Here is a 24,593-nt window from a genome sequence, read left to right as displayed (position 1 = left end):
ACCACACTGAAATTGCCAATCCACCTTTTGGGAGGGGATGTGGTCTAATATAATGCACAATGGAAAATGGTTGATGGATATCAGTCACCTCAACTTGAGGACACCTCTGCAGGAGTTCCTCAGAAGTAGTGTCCCTGTCCCAACCATATTCATCAATGACCTTCCCTCCATAAGTTCAGAAATGGGGATGTTTCGCCAGTGATTGCACAATGCTCAGCATCATTCATGACTCCTGGGGTAGTGAAGCAGTCTGTATTCAAAATCAGCAAGACTTGGACAAAATCCAGGTTTAGGCTGACAATTGGCAAGAAAAATTCATGCTACACAAATGCAAGGCAATGACTGAGCCCAATAAGATAGAATCTAATCATTACCCTTTGACATTCAATGGCATTACCATCACTAACTTCCCCATTATCAACATCCCAGGTTTACTATTGTCCAGAAACTGAACTGAACATATACACCATAGCAACAAGAAGAGATTAGAGACTAGAAATCTTGCAGCAAGTCACCACCTGACTCTCAAATGTCTGCGCACAATCTACAAGGCATAGATCAGCAGTGTAATGACACACTCCATATTTGCATGCATGAATGCAGCTCCAAAAACATTCGAGTAACCTGAAACCATCCAGGACTAAGCAGTCTACTTGATTAACACTATATCCACAAATGTCCAAAAGCAGCAGTGCGTACTATGATCCGCTGCAGAAATTCAACAACACTCCTCAGACAGTACCTTTCAAATTCATGACCATTACCATCTAGAAGGACAAAGAGAGGCAGATATATGGGAATGCTACACCTGCAGGATCCCCATCAAGCCACTCACTATCCTGATTTGAAAAAATAACACCATTCTTTCAGCGTTGCTGAGTGAAAAACCTGTAAGTCCATCTCTAATGACATGAGAGGTATAACTAAAGCATTTGGACTGCAGTGGTTCTAGAAGGTAGCTCACTACTACCTTCTAAAGGACAACTAAGGATGAGCAAGAAATGCTGGCCCAGCTAGTGACACTCATATCTCATTAACAAATAAAAAAAACTTACAGGGCACTGATGGGTTGAAGCTGATTCCCCAAGTTTCTATTAACCTTCTACATTGAATAATGCCCTGCCATCACCACTACCAATGTCCTGGAAGGTAACAAAATTGGCTTTCTCAACAAACAGTACCTCACTATTATTGATTGCTTCTTTAAACATTTAATTGCAAATAAACCTGTCTGGTAGTTAATTCTGCTCTGTAATACAAAGCAAACACATAATGAAGGGTCTAGGCCCGAAACGTCAGCTTTTGTGCTCCTGAGATGCTGCTGGGCCTGCTGTGTTCATCCAGCATCATATTTTATTATCATGGAAAAGCTACATGCATTTTCAAAGATTGTCAATGGCTCTACTGTTCACAAACAGCATGCTACCCCATGAAAACTGGATTTTCTGCTGGATATAATAAAGTCCGTTGTAAGAATTTTGCCCATCTGTTAATAATTCAAGAATTAAATTAATTGACTGCCACAGGATAAGCCACCCTGTTCCGCCAACTACAAAAATCTTGATCTCAAGCAACGTGAATAAAAACAAAACAGAATTGTCATTAACTTGGTTAAAAAAAAGACAAAGAACCTGGTACTACAGGGTTAGTTTTTTTGCCAGAATTAGGAAAGTGGGTAGTTAAAAGCTGAATAGGTGCTTTCTCAACAAATTCGCACCAGCAGCTCAACTTGTACAAAATAAAACCAGTGAAGCACAAGCTTTCTTTGAAGAATAATAACACAAATATTAAGTGTTCCGATTACTCCATAGTGATGACTTTCAGAATGTCAATTTTAATACCAGTAGTATCTCACCTGCTTATGAGCATGATCGTAGGAATTTATATGGTTGTCAAACTCGTGATGTTTTTGATACTGCTTATCACACAATTCACAGTAAAAATTTGCTCTCAGGTCTTCTAAAGCTTTTGCAATTGCCTTTTCTTTTTCAGCATAATCCTGTGAGAAGAGGCAGAGAAAAAATATCGCTATGTTAAATTGTGAAAAGGAGAAACACATTTCAATCATACTTCCTCGATCGCTACACAGTGGCAATTCTTGTTAGTACACCTGTCAAACATTTAACATTTTACATCGATAGTTTTGGGTTTTGAAATAATAAATCATCGAGTTTCAAAGATTCAAGAACGCATTTCAGTAGTAACTTGTTTTTGAAAACCTGCTAAAATGATTAATCCTTCATGATTGTCTGCATTCAGATGTACGTGTTATATTTTATAACAACCTAAGCAAGATGTAAACATCCTTAGATTAGGCAAACCATATCAAGTAGTAATAAAAAGGCTCTCTTCCCAACACACAGATTTAGCCACCCTTGCAAATGTGCAACTCAGTGCCAATTTATTCTGAATTATGAGTAGCTGTGTATCAAGAACCTACAGATAGAGAGATTGACCAAGAATGCTCAAACATATTACACGCAAGGTCCTGACAAATCAGTACAAGGGAAGTTTGCAAGACTGGAATGACTTGTTTGTGTTTGCTTTGAACCCAGGTTCTTCAGATCAACTACTATGCCAATGGACTCAAAGAATTTGCTGAAAATAAATGAAATCCATAATTGCACAACAATGTCAGCCAGCATAGAGAGTAGGAATCTAATAAAATTTATGTAATTCATATTGTTAAACTGCATTTTTCTGGTTCTTGCCAATTCAGAACCTTTTTAAAAGTTTCAAATATCTTTATTCAGCTAATTCATTACACCATACAGAACTGCAAATTGTTTGCATAGAATAAAAAGAAATCAGCTTGCTTTCAGTAAAATGTCAAATTCTTGTTTCTTTGCCCCCCCACCCCCAAGAATGGTTCTGATAGCGAAGTCTATCACTCAAGAATCATAAAAGACTACAAGCATCTATTGAAATAACAATACGATCATCCTAACTATATTTGCAGTGTTAACAAGGTGTAGAGCTGAATGAACACAGCAGGCCAAGCAGCATCAGAGGAGCAGGGAAGATGACGTTTCAAGTCTAACCCAAAACATCAGCTTCCCTGCTCCTTTGATGCTGCTGGGCCTGCTGTGTTCATCCAGCTCCACACCTTGTTATCTCAGATTCGCCAGCATCGGGAGTTCTTCCTATCTCTATATTTGCGGTGTTGTCAACGTTTAACTACCTTTACCTATGACAGATTTATTAATGCATCCCAGCCGAGTAGGAACTCTAAATTGAATTGCGTTAGGAAGAATCTGGCCATTTTCACTGGAAATCTAAACTTAAATTAAATCTAAAATCTAAATCTAAATTCATTGGAAACCTTTTAAGTAATTTTTTTTAAATTAAAAAGCCAGCTGTTCCTTTGGATTTCTTGAAATCCAGAACAAAATGACTAAATTTCCTTGCAAAATTGAATCTACCATTTAAATGCCCAGCTCTTTGTTAAAGCCTTTACTGTTCCTGTCAAAAAAGAATTCTGAAACACAGATTTGAAAATGAGGAAGATTTGAGCATACAAAAGATTTTGTAATGCCTTGGGAAAGGCCTACAAAGGTGTGTGCTGAGAAGTAGTGAAGTATATTGAAGTACTGGAAACAGGCTATTCGGCCCAACAAGTCCATACCAACCCTTAGAGTAACCCGCCCAGACCCATCCCCTTATAACCCACCTAATCTACATATCCCTGAACACTACGGCCAATCCACATAGCCTGCGCATCTTTGGACTGTGGGAGGAAACGAGAGTACCCGGAGGAAACCCAAGCAGGGAGAAAGTGCAAACTCCACACGGTCGCCACGAATAGAAACTGAACCTGGGTCCCTGATGCTGCGAGGCAGCAGTGTTAACCACTGAGCCACCATGTTGCCCCTAAGTACGGTACAATTAATACCATCGTATTGGATTAGTATGACGTTTTCTACTTTCCAGGCACAGTCATTAGATCATCCCCTCCAGGGTTTAAATGTCCAAATTATTTTTAAGCTATCAAATGCTCACTATTGCATAAAGTTACATCATTTTGGGTACTGAAACCATGATAAAAACCTTGATCTCAACGTGCTGCCAAATATAGAACATCTAGACTAGATAAGTCTGCACAATTAGAAGTACAGTCTTATTCAATCACAAAATGATGATTTTCAGAATCAAGCAGACACTATGAAAGTTATGAAACGGAAAACTTGCACCAGCTCATATCTTCAGTTTGCACACCATAAAACTTGAATTGAGGCGGGGACTGCTGTTACAAGTTGTGCAGTTCCAGACGATTCATTTTTCAGAAAAACATTCAATAGCAGCAAGTGCAATGACAACACAAAATGCTGAATGGAATGACAGCTCCATTTGGAATAGCCTAAAGTAACAGAAGCTCTGTATTAATACCAATTAAATTCTGATCTTAAACACAGTATCAACTGAAGATAAATATCATGAACAAGTAATCGCTCTCAAAATTGGGGTCTACAAATTTCCTGCTCCAAAAATGTCCTTTAATTTTAAATTGCATTGCAAACGTCTCTTTGTGCAGTCTGCAAGAAATCCATCAGATACGTGAAACAAAAGTAAGTACATTTTGCTGAAGTGAAGCAAGAGAGAGAGAGAGATCAATGCTTTGGAGCCAGTCTGGTTCCTAGTACTGACAGTACATTCGATTCAAGCAGTCTTTGTGAACAAAGCCAGTCTGAGTTGTGTCCTCTTAAAGGAAAGCATTGGTCCCTGACATATTGAAGACATGAAAAATGGTCTCCAAGTCTGTCAGTCAGAAAAAGAGAGTAGACTTAGCTTGACTCTAAAGACCCACATCCCCAGATGCCCAAAAAGCCAAGTCTACAAATTCCGAGCTCCGAGAATCTGAACCAAAACACGCCAATTGAAAAGAAATTACACTTTATCTCAGAGGTGCACCTGGTTTCACTGCCACACCCAGAAAACAAGCGTACTTAACACAGTTTGCAAGAAGTTTGCAAAGGTGACACCACCAATTCCTGGCCAAAATATATGGAATGGTGTTTTGGAAATGGCTGATATTAATGATATTACAATTTGTTAATTATACCTTCAAATTGCTTACAAAATATTTGAACCAGGTATTCATATTAAGAATCTCACTTAAAAGCATCACGGTGCAAGAAGTAGGACTATATTGATTCTTCAATTTCATAAGGAAATAAACACGTTATCACAATACCAATACTCCAACTAAAACCTAACTGCAACCTTGACGACAGAATCTTACCATCAATCTGCCAGTCTTATTTTCCTATACAATTAACAATTCCAACCATTCTCATTTCCTGCAACATTCCCACAAGTCATGTCATTAGGCAGAGAACTCTATTTCTTAATTGCATTTTGGCAATCACTACGTGGACAAATGAGTGTTGCTAGGCTTTCAAAAAAGATTTGCTAATTCTCGCCCCATTGTTACAATGCATACCTCAAATTCCTTTTGGCTTAACACTGCTTATAATATTGCACATTACTGAAATGACTTTTCTATTCAAAATCCAAACATTAAATAGATACTTTTCATTTTAGAAAATATTTTGCACTGCATGGAGGTATTAAAATATACTTCAAAGCAGATGATAAGAAAGGCCAGAAAGCGTGGACAGAAAGGTAGGTTTTTAAGGATGATGTTAATGAGCCAAGAGGAGAAGAGATTTAGGGAATGCATGGTACCATTACCCAATGGAGGTGATGGGCAGCCATTGACAGATGTGACTATGCACTCCTACACCTGGTGTGTGGACAAAGTGGAGGGCTGGGTTGGGGGGTGGGGGTGGAGGAAGGCAGGAAACAGCGAGAGCGAGGGGGGAGAGACGGCGCAAGAGCGAGGGAAAAAGCGAGGGAGAGAGCTAGAGGCACGAGCGACAGTGAGACATGACAGCTCTGGAGCTGCTAATGGACTCCCTCAGCATCATGGATGCTCCAAAGTAAGTCGTGGATAGCACGTTCAGTAAATTGGACACACTGCAGATTAGGATTGCCGAGGGAGAAAGGGCATGGGTGACCAAAAGAAAAAAGCAAGAAGGCAGTGCAGATGTCCCCTGTGGTCATCTCCCTCCAAAACAGGTAAACCATTTTGGATACTGTTGCAGGAGATGGCTCACCAGGGGAAGGCAGCAGTGTCCAGGTTCATGGCACCGTGGTTGGCTCTGTTGTACAGAGGGGCGGGAAAGAGAGTGGAAGGGCTATAGTCATGGGGGATTCAATTGTAAGGGGAGCAGATAGGTAGTTCTGTGGTTGAAAACAAGACTCCCAAATGGTAAGTTGCCTCCCAGGTGCATAGGTCAGGGATGTCTCAGATCGACCGCAGGATATTCTGAAGTGGGAGGGTGAACAGCCAGTTGTCATGGTGCATATAGGCACCAATGATATAGGTGATAAATGGGATGAGAACCTTTAAGCAGAATTTAGGAAGTTAGGAGCCAAGTTAGAAAGTAGGGCCTCAGTAGTAATCTCAGGATTGCTGCCAGTGCCATGTGCTAGTCAGAGTAGAAATGAAATAATAGGCAGGATAAATGGTGAGATGGTGCAGGACGGAGGGGTTCAGATTTTTGGGATATTGGGAGCGATTCTGGGGGAAGTGGGCTTATTACAAATCAGATGATGGTCTACACCTGGGCAGGACTGGAACCAATGTCCTCGGGGCCACTTTTGCTAATGCTGTTGGGGGTTGGGCTTAAACTAATGTGGCAGGGAGATGGGAGCCAAATGAGAGAACGCGATGGATGCTGAGGTTAGGAATAGATGTTTGATTACTCTAGGTCAAGTTGGCAACAGGAGGGGGGAGCTGTTGGGTATTCTAGAAGGCATTGGGGTGGACAAGTCCCTAGGTCTGGATGGGATCTATCCCAGGTTACTGAGGGAAGCGAAAGATGAAATAGTTGGAGCCTTAACAGATATCTTTGCAGCATTCTTGAGCACAGGTGAGCTCCCAGAGGACTGGAGAATTGCTGATGTTGTCCCCTTGTTTAAGAAGGGTAGCAAGGTTAATTCAGGTAATTAATTGACCAGTGAGCCTGACATAAGTGGTCGGGAAGCTGCTGGAGAAGATACTGAGAGATGGGATCTATTTACATTTGGAAGAAAATAGGCTTATTAGTGATAGGCAGCATGGTATGGTGCAGGGAAGGTCCATGTCTTACCAACTTGATAGAATTCTTTGAGAAAGTGACAAAGTTGATAGATGAGGGAAGGGCTGTGGATGTCATTTACATGGACTTCAGTAAGACGTTTGATAAGGATCCCCATGGTAGGCTGAGCAACAGGAGACAGAGTTGTAGTGGAAAGGAGTTTCTCAAAATGGAGAACTGGGGCCAGTAGTGTTCCACAGGGAATCTGTGTTAGGACTACTGTAGTTTGTGATATACACAAATGATCTGGAAGAAGGTATAGATGGTCTGATTAACAAGTTTGGACATGACACTGAGATTGGTGGAGTAGCAGATAGTGAAGGGGACTGTCAGAGAATGCAGCAGAATACAGATAGATTGGAGAGCTGGGCGGAGAAATGGCAGATAGAGTTCAATCCATGCAAATGCGAGGTGATGAATTCTGGAAGATCCAATTCAAAAGCAAATTATACCATAAATGGAAAAGCTCTGGGGAAAATTGATGCACAGAGAGATCTGGGTGTTCAGGTCCATTGGAACCCGAAGGTGGCAACCCAGGTGGATAGAGTGGTCAAGAAGGCATATGGTACGCTTTCATTCATTGCACTGGGTATCGAGTACAAGAGTTGGCTGGTCATTTTACAGTTGTATAGGACTTTCGTTCAACCATATTTGGAATACTGCGTACAGTTCTGGTCACCACATTACCAAAAGGACGTGGATGCTTTGGACAGGGTGCAGAGGAGGCTCACTAGGATGTTGCTTGGTATGGAGGGTGCTAGCTATGAAGAGAGGTTGAGTAGATTAGAATTATTTACATTAGACAGATGGAGGTTGAGGGGGGGGGGGGGACCTGACTGAGGTCTACAAAAACATCAGAGGTATAGACAGGATGGATAGCAAGAAGCTTTTTCCTCCAGAATGGGGGACTCAGTTACTAGGTGTCATGATTTCAAGGTGAGGGGGAAAAGTTTAAGGGAGATATGCATGGAAAGTTCTTGACGTACAGGGTGGTGGATGCCTGGAACTCATTTCTAGCGGAGCTGGTAGAGGCAGGCATGGTAGCGTCATTTAAGATGTACCCGATACATGAATGGACAGGGAGCAGAGCGATATAGATCCTTGGAAAATAGGAACAGGTTTAGATGGAGGATCTGGATCGGCGCAGGCTTGGAGGGCCGAAGTGCCTGTTCCTCTGTTGAGAGAGGGAGAGGGAGAGACAGCCCCACACGCACATACACGCCGGGGGGGGGGGGGGGGGGGGGGTGGAGTGGAGAAACAGACCGAGGAAAAGGGAGGGACAGATGGAGAGAAGAGAATGACTGGTGGCCTGAGAAGTCTTGGAGCACAGAACAGTACAGTTCACACTCCCTGAAAGAGGCAATGCTCCTTCCAGTTTTCCTGCAAGCAGCTGAGACCCGCATCATCAGCACAAGATTCTTTCCAAGATTATTAGTCCAGGAAACGCTCATCACTTTTTCTGATGAAAACTTCACCTTATTTTTAAACTTCACAGCTCATAGAAATTGACCGATATCATTTTAACAATATTAGATTAATATTGTAGAGACATCTAAGGACTGTGTATTCTTGTTTGCGCACACATCCATTTAATTGAACCAAGTCATAACTAGAGTTGTCATTTGAAACTTCTTTACTACATGTTAAAAGACAAATCTGACCAATTCCCATAGCTAAATCATAAATCAACTTGCTCAGAAGTATAATCAAATTTAATTCTCCAAAGACCATAAAGGCCTAAATATACTGAAATTATAATGAATTTATCAAAGCAGGTTCTCTAGTTAATACAGGAATACTAAATCCATGAATTCATTAGAAAAATCACTAAGTAAATCTACACATGTACGGTTGCATCACCCTTGTTGCTTTCTGGGATAATAAAAACCAAAATGATTCATCTTCAAAATAATTAGAATTATACATGCATAAGTTACTGCTACATCAGGCTTCTTAAGCAAAACTTAAACAAAACATATTTTTCAAATTTTCCAGCATTCACCAACAGGAATTCAAATGCGTTGTTCAAAAAGTTACTGAACTTAACAAGGTATAATTTTACAACCAATCACCAATTTCAACAAACCTTGTAAAGAAGTGCACTGCAATTTCAGGTACTATTACAACATTACAAGGAACTTGAATTTTCTCTATGGGCAAGTTGGACCTGAAAGTTTAGCCCACTTTGTCAATGCTAGTAAATACATAAGCATCCAGCTTCACACTTTATTATCTTGGATTCTCCAGCATCTGCAGTTCCCACTATCTCTAATACGTCAGTGTCCGTTTGGTTTCAGAGATCCAGCCAAACTCAACCCAAATTGGCACAAATCTGTGGAAACCTCAAAAAAAAACACAAAAAATTAACCCCCCCAACATTTTAAATCATCTTAAAGTTTGAAGTCATTTAACCATCAACTGTGCACAGTGGTGAGTTATTAAGTGATTATATATTTTGAAGCGTGGATGGGGTCTGTAGTTGAGCTCTTAGTAGAGCTAGCTAAGATAAAAAGGTAAAGTAAGTTTCTTTTAACTGCAGAAAGGACAAAGCAAGCTCCACTAGTTTTCTGAAGGGTCCCATCCCAAAATGTCAACTTTCTGCTCCTCTGTTGCTGCCTAGCCTGCTGTGTTCCTCCAGCTCCAGTGTTAACCACTAGAGAATGGTTGATTTGTAAATTCAGTGAACTCATTCAGTCTGGTCTTGCACTGTCGACCCAAAGAGCATAAATGGAGGTCTCCTTGCAGCTTACAAGCAAAGTGCAGATTTTAAGCAGAGCAAATTTGATTAATAACTTTGAATCATTTTAAGTTTTCAGTTAGAACAGGTGAGATTTTTTTTCTTAGTTTCCCTTATTTATTTTCTTCATCATTTAATAAATGACTCCAGCTTTGGTGCAATGAAAAGAACTGATGATATGTAATTGCTAAGCTATTCTGTTTGGAATAAGTAGTCAGTACAGTTAAAATATCACAGGGCAGCTCAACCATCGAATTTGCAACGTCACAGATGCATCATGCATCCAAGGTAAACACATCTGAAGGATGTGTCAACATCCATATTAACCCGAGCTAAGCCTAACCCTATCATGAGTTTCAAAACACAACTTGTACATCCACAGGTGACAGTTACACATGGCTAGCATGTTTACCACTGCAGCACAGGGGTGTGCAGGCAGGTAACAAACACGAGACTGACAGGCAGTCCAAGAGAACTGTGCAGTGCTGCTGCAGTCCTCTGTGATAAGGGCAGTGCTAGGTCCACAATCTATACAAATTATTTGTATCTACAAACCAATTAAAATATTTGCTGATGACACCAAACTAGATGGGAATGCAGGAGGGCACAAGGAGGCTTCAAGAAGCCAAGGACAGATCATGTGAAAAGGCTAGAGTATATCAAATTAAATAGAATGCAAGTAAATGTGAGGTTATTCACATGGTAGGAAAAAAAATCAGAATATTTCTTAAATAGTTAGCAAGTGCATTCAGACATCTAAAGGGAACCTGAGTGTCCACATAACTCAATAATAGCTAACACGCAGGTACAATTAGCAACTAAAAATGCAAATGATATATTGGCATTCGTGTCAAGGCATTGGACTCTAGGCATAAATATGTTTCATTGAAGTTGATTGGTGCCTTGTTGAGGCGTGAGAAATAATGTGCAGTTTTGTTCTCCTTATCTAAGGAAGGATATACTTGCCATACAGACTGTGCAACTGAGGTTTAACAAGTTAATTGTGAGGATGGTAGGACTGTCCTAAGAGGAGAGATTGAGCAACTTGGATCTCTATTTTGTACAGTTATGAATAATGAGCGATGATCCTATGAAAATTACAAACTTCTTAGTTCTAATCCACAGAGAAAATTAAACGATGGTGTGGGTTTAAGACACAAATCAATAAGTTTCTAAAGATTATTAACATTAAGAGATGATCAACCGATCTAGAATTAGAGGTTTGTGTTGAATTGCCTACTCCTGTTCCTATGGTCTTGCTTCAGGCACAGCATTTTAAAAATTAAAGTAATTGCAGAAGTAATAATCCCTTCATGCTAAAATTGAGGAAGATTTGAATTGCAGTTCCAGTCTACAATAAGATCTTGTGCATCTTTGTATGGCAACATGGACGTATTTTAAAATCAATGATTTTATTTTGAGCATATTAACTACCATTTCTCAGTATGTTCTTGACCTTTAAAGCTCGTTCAAGGGACAATCCTTCCATAATGCAACTCGGTGAGCACAACCAACAAAACAAAATCAGATGCCTTAAAAATAGGACACTAAATCCAGAAAATAAAACAACTTGCATTCATTGGTCTTTGTTTATTTTCAAAATGTACACATCATGACAATGTCACCACCCTGCCATGACTTCTTGCATCTTCCAAACAGAGCTCATTTTCTGGAGCTATCTATACAGTACTTGGCAACACATTGACAGAGATCTGTTGCTTTATGAAATTACAAGTAACAAAATTAAATATATTGACAAGTGGAAAAAGTATAAATGAAATGTTTTAGTGTAAACAACGTGCAGTGCTGTGCAATTTGTGCGCAAGACCTAGCCTTTTCATTCCTAACTAAAATTGATATTACATTTAAACTTTCACAATGTTTGTATTCCACTATTGCAAGTATACTTACATAAAATATGGTTAAAAAAACAACCTGACCAATATAAACTCAAAAAAAATCCCAGTCTAGATAATAAGTGTTTGCAGGTTGTTTGAACTTATGCTGCTCTGTACTCATCTTCCACACTGACGTTGAGTCCAACAACAAAGAGTATCCAGGAAAAGAAGCAGTGGTTCAGGATTCCCTCCCACCACAAACACAAAGATTAGCCAACTGATGAGTCGGCTAAGATGAACTGGCTAGTTTAGCTTTGCTGTGAGGTGCCCAATATGCCATGTATAAGAAACCTCAAAAGCAAGCTATGAAAACTTGCCCAAGATGTACAATTTCTGCTCATCCATTCCATATTTGATCAAGTGTCAGGTTTGATGAAACAAAACTATTATGGTTTAACCAGATGAAAAATACTGCAAATCAGAAGGTCAAAGTCATCCATCTCGAAGCGCACAGAGAAAACACTTTCAAAATTTCATAAATAAGCTTGATAATTCCGAAGACATTTTGTGTTGGACACAGAATGGGTTCTTAGCATAATGAAAATATTTACCAAGATTCTGTGGTTAGCCCAAAGGAACAGCATTTGCTGTTCACCAGGGAATATCCTGTGATTAGAACTAGCCACTGTGTGTCTTTTCAGTAATTTGGAACAAAAAGAGTTCTCAATGACGCATGTAGGCCAATGAATAATTAGCGGAATGTTAAGTCTGGGGAAAATCATGTAGGGAAATTGAAAATTAAAAGTGGAATTAAAGATCAAATTAAGAGAGGGCTATGAGCGACGAAAATGAAAATTAAAAACATACAGATAGGTATGATGTATAAATATATAGGTCCTCTCACAAAATTAGATATTCAGTATCGCAAAGAGATTATTTAATACTAACTATGACTTTTCAAAAATTCACTTACACTTTAATGCACCAAACCTAAACTTTGTCTGCTTATTGGCAATGAGTGGACAAGTTTTGAAATTTCGTACTCATGGGTTTCCAAGCACAATTTATAGACGGAGGTCAAGGGCTATTATATAAAATTACTTCTTAAAAATTCAATTTTTAAGCGAATGTGATCCTGTCCCAAAGCAAATTACATTCCTTTACCTCAGGTAACTCAGACAACCTTAAAACTGAAAACATCATCTTGATACTAACTTATAAATTAAAAAGTCTCTGGATAAGTCACATTTTGACATTTAAACATTTCAGGTACAATTTTTAGGAACTGCTTTGAATAATTGGCTGACAACATTGTCCGTACCAACAAGAGCCCTCAAACTTCTGCTGTTTAGCCCTTACTGCCAAGTTCAAATGAGATTTATTTGCAGAGCACAAACGAAAGAGGCATCTCAGAGATAGACAGGTAACATAGAAATATATTGATCAAACAGCAAATACAGAGGGCATTAAATATCCGTCAAAAGTGGCAGAACTTAAACTTATTTCAGGGGGATCAGGGAGAACATGAATCAAATGTCTGACGGCCTGAATTTTGCAGACAGTGCAAAGCAAGGACACCGGTCGTTGACCATGACGTAAATCTCACAGAACTGTAGTGATTTCTCTGAAGTGAATTTCACCTCTGGCTCAGCACTGTGGTACTGTGTTGGACTGCAGCATTCTTTACTAGATATTTACACTGTGGGTCAGCAATGTCATTAGGGTGTTCAAGCGGCCAGAGTAAACGACTGCCAATGTTAAACAGTAAACAAGCAACATTAAAATCATTAATTTTAACAGGTTTAAAACCGCAAGTTATACGATTGGTGAGGGTAGAAGATAAAATATTCTGCAAAAGTCCTAGCATTTAAAGCCTAAGCTCAGAAATTAAATTAATCTAACTTGATCACACAATTATTTCTTCACAGCCAGTTCTGATAGTTATTACATCTTATAACTTACTTACTCCAGAAAGGACAAGTTGCAACTTTTTAAAGAAGTTTCAAAATGGCAACATAGGAGTGGAGAGCGTTGAAGTTTTCCTTTATCACTGCGACTGTTTGTTGAGAAACTAATTTGTAGATGACCAACATCATGAAGTTGGGTTCAACTTCAGAGGCAACTGAACAGAACACAGGAAGCTGCATATCAGCCATCACCTTCACATTGAACTGGCAAAAAGCAGCTGTTGTTTAATTTTGCAGTTTTAAGAGGTTACATGTTAAATACTAACCTGTCGGATGTCCTACAAGACTGTGCGCACCAACCTGAACCTGAACCATCAGAGGTTTATCTTTTTTGGCACTTTAGGGCTACTGGCTATTTTTATAGGTTTTCAGACCTACACTTCTAACCTTTATGGATCTATGTCCCTGCAAGCCTAGCTCATCCTATCGCTTTGTGTTAGTCTTTGAAATGTATAACTTTACACTCATTACAACTGCCAGCCATGTAGCCTTTACACTAACTTGTCTTGTTTATTCCTGCAGCGATAAGGAGGGGCAAGTAAAAAGGAATATAGATTTGTTTAGTGGCCAAAAAAATGATAAATGGAATATAATGTTGAAAATGTTGTAACCATCCACTTTGGCTGAAAGAATAAAATAGCATATCACCTAAATAGTGAGAAACTCCAGAGTTCTGAGACGCAGGGGATCAGGATGTGTTTGTACATGAGATGCAAAAGGTTAATATGTAGAAGCAACAAGTAATAGGAAAGCTAGTTTATTGCACAGGGAATTGTATACAAAAGCAGGGAGGTTAAGATTCAGTTATACAGGATATTATTGAGACCAATGGGCCATACTGGTCTTCTTAAGGAAGGAGGTAAATGCATTAGTAATAGTAGTTCAGAGAAGATTGACTGGACAATTACTTGGAACAGCTGTCTTATAAAGGAAAGATTGGACTGGTTAAGCATGTACCATTGGATTTTGGAAGAGAGGTGACTTGACTGAAACAAACAAGCTCCAGAGAGATTTTGACAGGGTGTACGTGGAAAGGATGCTTCCTCCTCTTGTCGGAGAATCTGGAACTAAGGTTCACATTTTAAAAGTGGTCACCAGGGTAAGACAAGAGATGAAAATTTTTCCTCATTGAGGATTGAGAGTCTCTTCCTCAAAAGATGGTCCAAGCAGTTCTTGAATATTTTTAAGGCAGAGATAGATAAATTATTGGCAAGCAAAGGTTGAGAGGATATCAGGATTGGCGGGACTGTGCAATAATCAGATCAATATGATCTTACTGAACAACAGAATAACCCATTCCTGCTCATAATGGGTGTACATGCTTTATGTATTCCTTTTGTAGTTTTCTATAAATCTAATTTGATACAAAAATGATAATAATGCACACCTGCATATAATCATGCACAGAACATACTGTCTCATACCAGAACCTGACCTCCGATCATCTCGGAAACTCCCGACCACAGGACCAGGGCATTGCTCTGAAAAAAATTTAGTAGCCAATATGGAATAACAGTGCAACATTCAAAAACAAAGCTAATGATCTTCAACTAGTTCAACTGAAGTTTGGGTTCTGGAATATCAAGATCCTCATGCAGAAACTCAGCTGTGGTAAACTAAAGAGCCACACCAGCACAACAGGTGGGGAACTTTAAGAGTCTCAACACAGATACTGTAAATCACTTAACATAGAAAAGTGCAGAAGGCCAGGTGAAAGAACAAGGTGACAGGCATCTTTTCTCTGGGAAGACCTTTCAAAAAGACAGTAATACCTCTACAGGGCAGGCTTTGCCGATAAAAATATGAACTTATTTGGTGCCTCAGTGACTCCTTGTAGGATAGGCACCCGAGTAAACCAGTAACAAGGAATCGATGTGTCACCATCACGGCATTCACACCTACACTTGAGGCACCAAGGAGGAATTCTAACAGACCTTGAGGGAACCCTAGTTAAGTTGCAACAGGGTGTCATACTGATTTTCCTTGATTTCAATGACAGAGTCAGGAAGGACATGAATCTCTGGAAGGGTGTAAAAGCAGGGAAGGAGTAAGAAAAACAAAGACCATGGACAAAATGTCTAGAGTACAACCTTGTAATTACCACAGTCACACCAATGAGACAAACACGAGACCTCAAGGCAGAACACATGGTCCAAACACTGGCACTTGCATGACTACATCCTTATTTGAGCAAGGGACTGTAGGAATCTTCACACCACTTTAGTCAACGAAAGGTAGTAATGACTGCTGGAGTGATCGCAGATTTTCTTTATTCACTCGCAGGACATGGGCATTGCTGGCTAGACACTATGTTATTGCCTGGCCCTACTTAACCCTGGAGAAGGTAGTGGTGACCTGCCTTCTTGAGCTACTGTAGTCCACACGATGTAAGTTGACCCACAATGCCTGTAAGGGGAGAATTCCAGGATTTTGACCCAGTAATAGTGAGGGAACTGCAATTTCCAAGTCAGGATGGTAGTGGATGAGGGGGAAATTGTTGGTGATGATATTCCCATATAACTGTTGCCCTTGTTGTTCTCGAGGAATGTGACTGTGGGTTTGCCAAGTTCTGTCTGAGGGTCTGGTGAATTTCTGCAGTCCATCTTGTAGATAGTACAAACTGAGCCACAGTGGTGCAGACAGTAGATGCTAGGGATGTGGTGCCAATCAAGTGGGCTGGTTTGTACTGGTCAGTGTCAAGCTTCCTCAGTGTTGCTGGAGTTGCACCCATCCAGGCAAGTGGGGAGTATTGCACCACACTACTGACTTGTGCCTTGTCGATGGCGGACAGGTTTTGGGGAGTCAGGCGGTGAGCTACTCACCGCAGTATTCACAGTATCTGACCTACTGTTGTAGCCACTGTGTCTAAGTGGCAAGTCCAGTTGCGTTTCAGATCAATAGTAAGCCCAAGGATGTTGTTAGTGAGGGATTCAGTGATGAAAACACATTGAATATCAAGAGGGCGCTAATTATGCTGTCTTTCATTACAGACAGTCATTGCCTGGCGTTTGTGGGCATGAATGTTACTTGCTACCTGTCAGCCCACACCTGGATATTTTCCAGATCTGGTTGCATTTGAACATGGACTGCTTCAGTATAACAGGAGTTGCAAATGGTGCTGATCATTTCCAATTCTAGCCTTGTTATGGGGGAAAAGGATAGAGTAATTGATGATGGTTAGGTCTAATACACTACCTGAAGAACTCCTGCTGAGATGACTGACCTCGAATAATCACAACCATCTCATGTGCCAAGTATGACTCCAAATCAACAGAAAGTTTGCCCCTAATATCCACTGATTCCAGTTTTGCTCAGGCTCCTTGATGCCACACTTGATTGAATGCACTCTCACCACCTCTGGAATTCAGCTCTTTGGTCCAAGTTTGAACCAAGGCTGTAGCGAGGTCAGCACTGGACAGTGTAGATGCAGGGAGGATGTTCCTGAAAAACAGCAGAGCAGGGTCTGCTTCTATTTTTCTCTGTCTGAAGCTAAGTAGCCCTCTGGCAGCACCCAAAGTGGGCATCACTAAGCAGGTTATTGCTGAGCAGGTGCTGTTTGACAGCACTACTGATGACACCTCCCATCACTTTATTTATGATCAAGAGTAGAGTGTTAGGGCGGAAACTAGCCAGGTTGGAGGAGTCCTGCTTTTTGTGTATAGGACGTACACGGGCAATTTTCCACATTGTCAGGTGGCTTCCAGTGCTGTAACTGTACTAGAACAGCTTGACTAGGGGGGGCTGATTTAGCATTTCCACTAGAAAATGCTGAATCGGATATGCATCAGCCTTGCCTTCAAACAGGGGAGACAACACAAAAAAAAATACAAGAAGAAAATTAACATCAAAAGTCAGAAGGATCCCATTAATCCTTAAACAAAAGCAGGAATTGCTGGCAAGTCTCAGCAGATCTGGCAACACTTGTGGAAAGAAATAAGAGTTAATGTTTTGGGTGAAGTTCTGAAGTAGTGTCACTGGGCTTGAAACATTAACTCTGATTTTTCTCCACAGATGTTACTAGGTCTGCTGAGATTTTCCACAGCAATTTCTGTTTCTGTTTCAGATTTCCAGCAGCTGCTGTTCTTTTGGATCCCCCCTACCCCTAAGTTTTCACAGGCAGTGCCCCATTGTCACCATCTCAATCATCAGCCATCAGGCTACACTGTGGCCATGGTGCCTAGTTGAAGTGTCTTTACTACACAATACCTTGATTGATCTATGAAAATAACCAAAAGAGTCACGATCTACTTCGAGCAAAAACTGATCATATCCCCATGCTTCAAGATAAAACAGCAGCAGTCCTACGGGCAACTGAAGGGAGTACGACATAAAGCTCGTGAATAGAAAATAAATTATGGTAAAAGAGTGTGGGTGATTCAAAGTGGTTTCTTCAGCACCATCAAGGAGGATTTATAGCTCTAACATTCAAGATCCCACCCTCTGAGACCCAAACATTGAGTGAACTTCTTAAGGCAGTCAAGTGCTTGCCAGAGATAACATTTCGAAAAACTTAACAAAAACGGTCAGCCAATGCCATCTTCAAACCCAAATCATAACCATTCCATTCAGTTAGACAGCTTAAAAAAAAGCTAGAAAACCAAGGTCATCTTCCAGTCACGCATGTTCAACAATGAGATCTTTGAAAGCATGGACTTTTTTCTGTACCTTTTAGGCTACTCTTCCACAAAGGCAAACAAAAGATGAAATTCATCACTGCCTCCAACATGCCAGCTTAGCCTTGGTTGACTGAGGTAAAGCACAATTGAAGAACAGGCCGTCAAGCCCAAGACCAAGACTAAGGTTGTATTTTATTGGGCTGCAATGAATCCTGTCGTCCTACATGCTTCACAAACTTGAAAAACATACATAGGTAGCTCAAAGTACTGAGAAGTACCATCAGCAATATCTTCACAAGTTCCTCCAAATCTGACAGCAAGAAAAATAGTGCAACAGCAGCATCCGCTCTCAAGTCAACTTTTCCAGCATCATGGATCTAATCATTTAAAACCAACTCCACTGGATGAGACATGTCACTTATATACCCAACACTGGATTTCCAAAGTAACTGCTCCACTCAGACCTTGATCGTGCAAGACGTTTAGAAGGACAGGAGAAATGCTTTAGAGATGTTCAGAAAAAACATTTCAGAAGAGGTTAGATATATCCTTGCAAAACCAGAAGTAAATGCGGTAATACAGCTTTTGGCATGCTGATTCGACGCTGCAAAACACCACCTCAAACTGCTCTGCAAACTCAAAATAACTATCAACCATTACCCTTTGTTTCTGGTCACTGGACAAATTTTCGATCCTACTTCCATATTCCCAGTACCCCATTGCCTTTAAATTTTCTGACCCATCTACCATTGGGTTCTTGTCAAATGCATTACTAAAATCCACGTAGGCAACATCAACCACACAACCCTCATTAATCCTCCTTGTTACTTCCTCAGAATATTCAATTAAGTCATTGATTTATTGATTGATTTTATTGTCACATATACCAAAATACAGTGAAAAGCTTTGTTTACGAGCTGTACAGGCAGATTACAGTAAGCAAAGGATGTACAGAAAAGGTTGTAGGAGATCATTACCGGGGTGCGATGGGTCTTTGAATAGTTGGCAGCCTTTTTGCAGCAGTGAGCCGTGTGAATGGAGTCCATGGATGGAAGGTTGGCTTCTGTGATGGTCTGGGCTGTGCACACCACCTTCTGTAGTTTCTTACAGTCCTGGACACAGCAGTTGTTGTGCCAGGCCATTATGCACCTGGACAGTATGCTTTCTACAGTCCATCTGTACAAGTTGGTGAGGGTCCTTATGGGCATGCCAAATTTCCTGGGCTGCCTGAGGGAGAGGCGGCATTGTTGTGCATTCTTGACTGCCGCATCCACATGGGAAGTCCACAACAACTGTTAGGGGTCATCACTCTATCATCACACTTGATGCTCTTTAACCCCTCAACCTCAGTTCTGCTGATGCAGATGGGGGCATGTTCTGCTTCTTTCTTAAGTTATTGATCAGTTCTTTAGCTTTGTCGACACTGAGACAGACTGTTTCCATTGCACCATGTCACCAAGCTCCCTATCTCCCTTCTATAGTTTGACTGGTCACTATTAGATATCCATCCCAGTACGGTGGTGTTGTCAGCAAACTTGTTGATGATGTTCGTTCCAAACAGGCAACACAGTCACAGGTATAAAGGGAGTACAGTAGGACGCTGAGGATGCATCCTTGGGGGACTCCAGTGATGGGTTATTGTGGAGGAATGTAATGAGGATCAGAAAATAATCCTCAGAGTGTGTGTTATTTCTTCCATGGCATCACTGATCTTTATACTTAATCTTCGGTCCTTTCTTCTCAACAAGCTAATCATCTCTATAATGAAACTGTCAGACTCTGGCCCTGCTCTAACTCCATAACATTACACACTAAAATGATGTGATTTAGCCTTTTACATTTGAAGGTTGCAAAATTTTTGAAACACACCTTCCTTGTATTATACAAACAGAATATAGGCAGTTCTCCTATAACATAATAGTTGCGTTCCTGTGCTCCTTGCCTTATAGAAAATCATGTTATAGGAAATCGCTACAGAAAGTCACTATACTGCACAGTAGAAAGTTTGTATTATCCAAACAGAGCCTCTACTATTCAATTGAGTTACAGCTAATTCACATTGACAAAACATTCACTATAGCAGAAATACCTCTACTTTTCCAACACAATGGATGTAATTTTCACAATTTTCTTCAAAGCAAGAGAGTGGGCACATAACATGGTGACAAACGTGCCACCCCCTACTGATAGGATAATTCACTGTGTCATGTCAATCAGTCCATTAAGAGCTCACAGGCAGAGTGAAGGAAAAATTCTAGTTGAATCAGAAGCGGGAATACTGGTAGCCTGTTCAGCAGCTTCTAAATTTGAAAGTCTGCCAGTTGAAACCTACTCCTCAGGTAATCCAATAGCATAAAGGTAGGTGTTTGTTATCTTCTTGCTGGGTTGGGATTGTAGGGGAGAGGGGTTAGCAAAATACACATGGGCAGCACATTGGCTTTCCAACCTCTGAGCCATGAAGGGAAATGGTTGAGCTTATCTTCAGGGTGAACATATCCATTATTTCTCTAACACTTCTCTCACTATCTTCAGGAAGGGGAGAACTCTGTCCATTGTATCTATATATAATTATTTCTTTCTTTCAAAACATTTAACTAATTGTCACTCATTCACCACTACACAGGGTTCTGCTATAACACGATAGTTGTGCTCCCGTGCAACATCGTATTACAGAAAATTGTGCTATTGAAAAGATGGGGCCTATGGGAATATCACTCAAAAGCCAAAGACAAAGAATAGCACGGTTTGAATAAGTACTTAATACATATCTAATAATGAAATAAATAAGTTTAATACACTATCTTGAAAAAATATCAATATGATTTGATGGGGTAAGAAGTTTTGAGGTTGCTCTGCTGTTAATGCTGGGACTGAGAGTCATCATCATCATCATCATCATCACCACCCACCCACCACCTTCAGGTGCAGTTGTGTATGCTGAGTTAGGGAAAAAAATAGTTAATTCAGAAGTGGATGGCTGTGGTTCATTGTCTTCCAACTGTTTTTGGGGATTGGCTTAAAAAAGACATCCAGTTTTTGTTGCTTTGCCCTTTTTCTACTTTCATGAGTGTGAGGTGCCAAATAAGATCTTATTCCATGAACTGCTACCCTGCCACGTTCTGCATTGTAATTGCTGGCCTCCAAGAACTGCAACTTCTTCTCAATTTCCATCAGGATAGAAGACAAAACAGAAATAGAAAGCTGTCACGGTGCTGCATCCTGGACTACTACTACCTCATCTCCAGCTTGCACTTCCCCCTCAGTGACAGGATCAACTGTAGAGATGTTTTCACAGTGAAACTCAGGCAACTCTTCAAATCCCCACTCTCCACTTCTTCAAATACAACTTGGTTTTTCAGATCAACACAATGTTCGCCAATTCTCAGGAGTGCCTCTGACGGATCAGGTTTTAAAATCTTGAAAAAACTCTGCAAGAAACTTCTGCAAAACTGCATGCAAGCAATCCTTACTGACATCACTCCAGGCCTTCATGATTATATCAATTGCATTCTTGATGTTAAAGCTTTTCCAAAATTGAAGAAGAACACTGTCTTTATTCCCCTCAGTGGCTACAATCGGCCTCTTAAATACGTGCCTTAAATAATAAGCTTTAAAAGCTGCTAGTGCATCCTGGTCCATGGGTTGAAGGAGAGGGGTTAGAATTGATAGCTTGTGTTATAGCCAAAACAAGTTAATGTTTTAGAAATGGTCCCCTATTTGTAGTCTTGTCATAGCCAATTCTCATTGCACAAACATGTGTTAGGGCAGTGCACCTGTACTGGCTGCTTGCTAGATTTGCTTCGGTTTTGTATTATTGGACCTGAACTTTTTTTGGTAACCCTTGCATCCCAATACGCAAGATAACATAACTCCCATATAGCTCAAATACTATGTTGAATTTGCCAAAATATGGTCACAATGCTAAAAGCTGAACATAAAACTGCATGTGAAGTAACTGATCATGAGAAAATAATTTGCCTGTACATTAAAATGTTTTTAAGCTGGATGGGAAAATTAAAAATCCATTTCACTGATATTTACTTACTTATTTATTCACATAAGAGTGGAGCTCTTACATTTTCCAAACTACCAACACGTCTTCATTGACAAATTGTTGGAAAACAAGTTAGTATAAAGAATATAAAAGATGCCTCCAACCTTTTCTGTCAGTGGAAACACTTGACAACTACTCTATGACTGAGTGGCAGCATAAATGCAAATACCAAAATTTGTTCACTCATTTTCCTCAGTAAATGGCCACTGTCTAAAACAGCAATTTTTCAGCAAGTGATATAGCTTATGATTGAAGGAGTTTATTGAGAAAACAAATGAAAAAGGCAGTGATAACTTTTGTACATCAGCCATATATTTGCATTTCCTCCAACGTCACCTTCCCATACAGCCCTCTACAACAATTATTCCTTGCTTCATTCAAACTCAAAATTTATTTCAAAAACATGATAAAATATTTATACTGGGTGAAACAAAAGTTTAACAACTATGAACAGTAAAAAAATTTGTCATTTTCCAAGTAATAACCATTTTGAGTTCAGCATTTCAGATTTCTGACGACACTTAAAATGAAGATGATGTGTTACAAGACACAAATTGTGTGCTTTTCTCGCTAACTACACAAGAAATCAAACAGGCACATGACTGAGAACTAGAACATTCAATCAGCTCACTTGAAAAGCCAACTCAAAACTGTACTTACTTGACCACAAATCAGTAATTCTACAATGTATACACTGGCTTCGAATAGCTTTAAGAAATCAGCAGTTGAAAAAATAATTCAAGAAATTGAAAAATCAAGATGCCCGATTTCTTACAAAATTATCAAGTGAAAGCATGAATGACATGGTCATCTTATTCACAGGATGGTTAGAGGGAGTTCTGCAATGTTGTCAGCCCAGTGCAAACTGAACAGCATTCATGAAGCATTAAGGCATCCTTTAGGCTGGTTTTAACTGAAAGCATTTCAATCACCAAACAAATTTAAAAACTAATTTGCAACTCCAAAACTGCAGTATCTGACATTACCTCAAATGTTTAAATTAATCTTATTCCCCAATACATGAATTGTTCAGTAACCAAGAATCATCCTAACGTTAAAGATCAATATCATTAAAAGTATTTTTATTTCTCACAAGCATTTTACAACTTTAGATTAAGGAAACATTTCCTATCACCCTTTACCAAAGCATTAAGAACTGTATACTATTCACATGGATTACTTCCATAGATTGAGGAACACATTGTTTCAGCATTCACAATTCTTGACAGTTCATGTAATTACATGTTAAATGCTGAATTGGTGAGTCAAAACAAAGTAATAACGCATACTACAATACACTTGAATCTATGAGTGAGAACAGGTTAAAAAAAACAAACACAGTCTTAGTGAACATGGAACCCTTTTTGTAATATACAGTTTCCAAATGATACAGCCAGAATTCAACAAGAACCAACAGTGACTATTATTGCTCCAGTGATTCATACCACATGTATAACAGAAATAAGGAATCCATATGATAAATCAGGAACACCCCATGAGCCTATTTCAGTAAAAATATTTGAACTGATATGGTGCTTCCCACGCACAAGGCTCTGGTTAGATTTTTCTTTATTTTAAGAGTTTTTCAATAATGGTATCCATAAATGATGGATGTGTTACCAATTGCTTTCATACAAAAGAGTAGCTGTGAATAGTTGGACTTGAAAGACATAATTGACTCTTTTTGTAGCTTTTAGACATGCTGTCAAAGTGACAAGCTCTAGGAGTCAAAATGTTTCAAGTGGTTACATGACTGCCATTTTTCTTCCTGTAAACTATAATTGAAACTATAGATCTTTTTGCCACAATAAAAAGGCCACAAGCAACTAAGAGAACAAAGTGCCGTAGTCAAGTAGAAATCAAATGAAAATAAATTGCATGAAACCAACTAAACAGGAAAATGAAACAGAAAATAAAAGAAAACTCATCAAGGCACATACATTTTGCAAAAACTTTTGCACTGAGATACTATAGTTGCCTTTTCCCCAGCAGGTTTTCATGGTCAATGTCAAAACCAGAATGATTGTCATGCAAGATTTTTTTAAAAACAAAAACCTTTTGACTATTCCCGCTAAATGATCAGTGACAAAATGCTAATTTTGACTCCTACATTCTATATCAAGCAATGAAGTTATGGCTTTGACATTAAGATAATGAAAGAAAAACAGAACTACTCTATGAATAAAACATTTGTCAAAGATTGCTTTGAAACAGTACTTGATGATGCGTCAAATCTGTA

The 24,593-nt window shown here is 39.6% G+C and overlaps 1 protein-coding gene across 7 annotated transcripts in view; it reads right to left on the bottom strand.

Moving 5' to 3' along the window:
* Positions 1–24,593, bottom strand: part of gpatch8 (G patch domain containing 8) — a 180,479-nt gene that overhangs the window by 21,304 nt on the left and 134,582 nt on the right. For all 7 annotated transcript variants that reach the window (XM_048560351.2, XM_048560352.2, XM_059638891.1 and 4 more), the window contains one exon: positions 1,856–1,999. In XM_048560351.2, coding sequence (XP_048416308.1) covers positions 1,856–1,999 — 144 coding nt within the window. The remainder of the gene's footprint in view (positions 1–1,855; positions 2,000–24,593) is intronic.

Source organism: Stegostoma tigrinum, chromosome 31 (assembly GCF_030684315.1).
Source record: "Stegostoma tigrinum isolate sSteTig4 chromosome 31, sSteTig4.hap1, whole genome shotgun sequence".
NCBI classification, from domain to species: domain Eukaryota; kingdom Metazoa; phylum Chordata; class Chondrichthyes; order Orectolobiformes; family Stegostomatidae; genus Stegostoma; species Stegostoma tigrinum.
The sequence above is the reverse complement of the archived record's forward strand: the minus strand, read 5'-3'. Positions and strand labels throughout refer to the sequence as shown.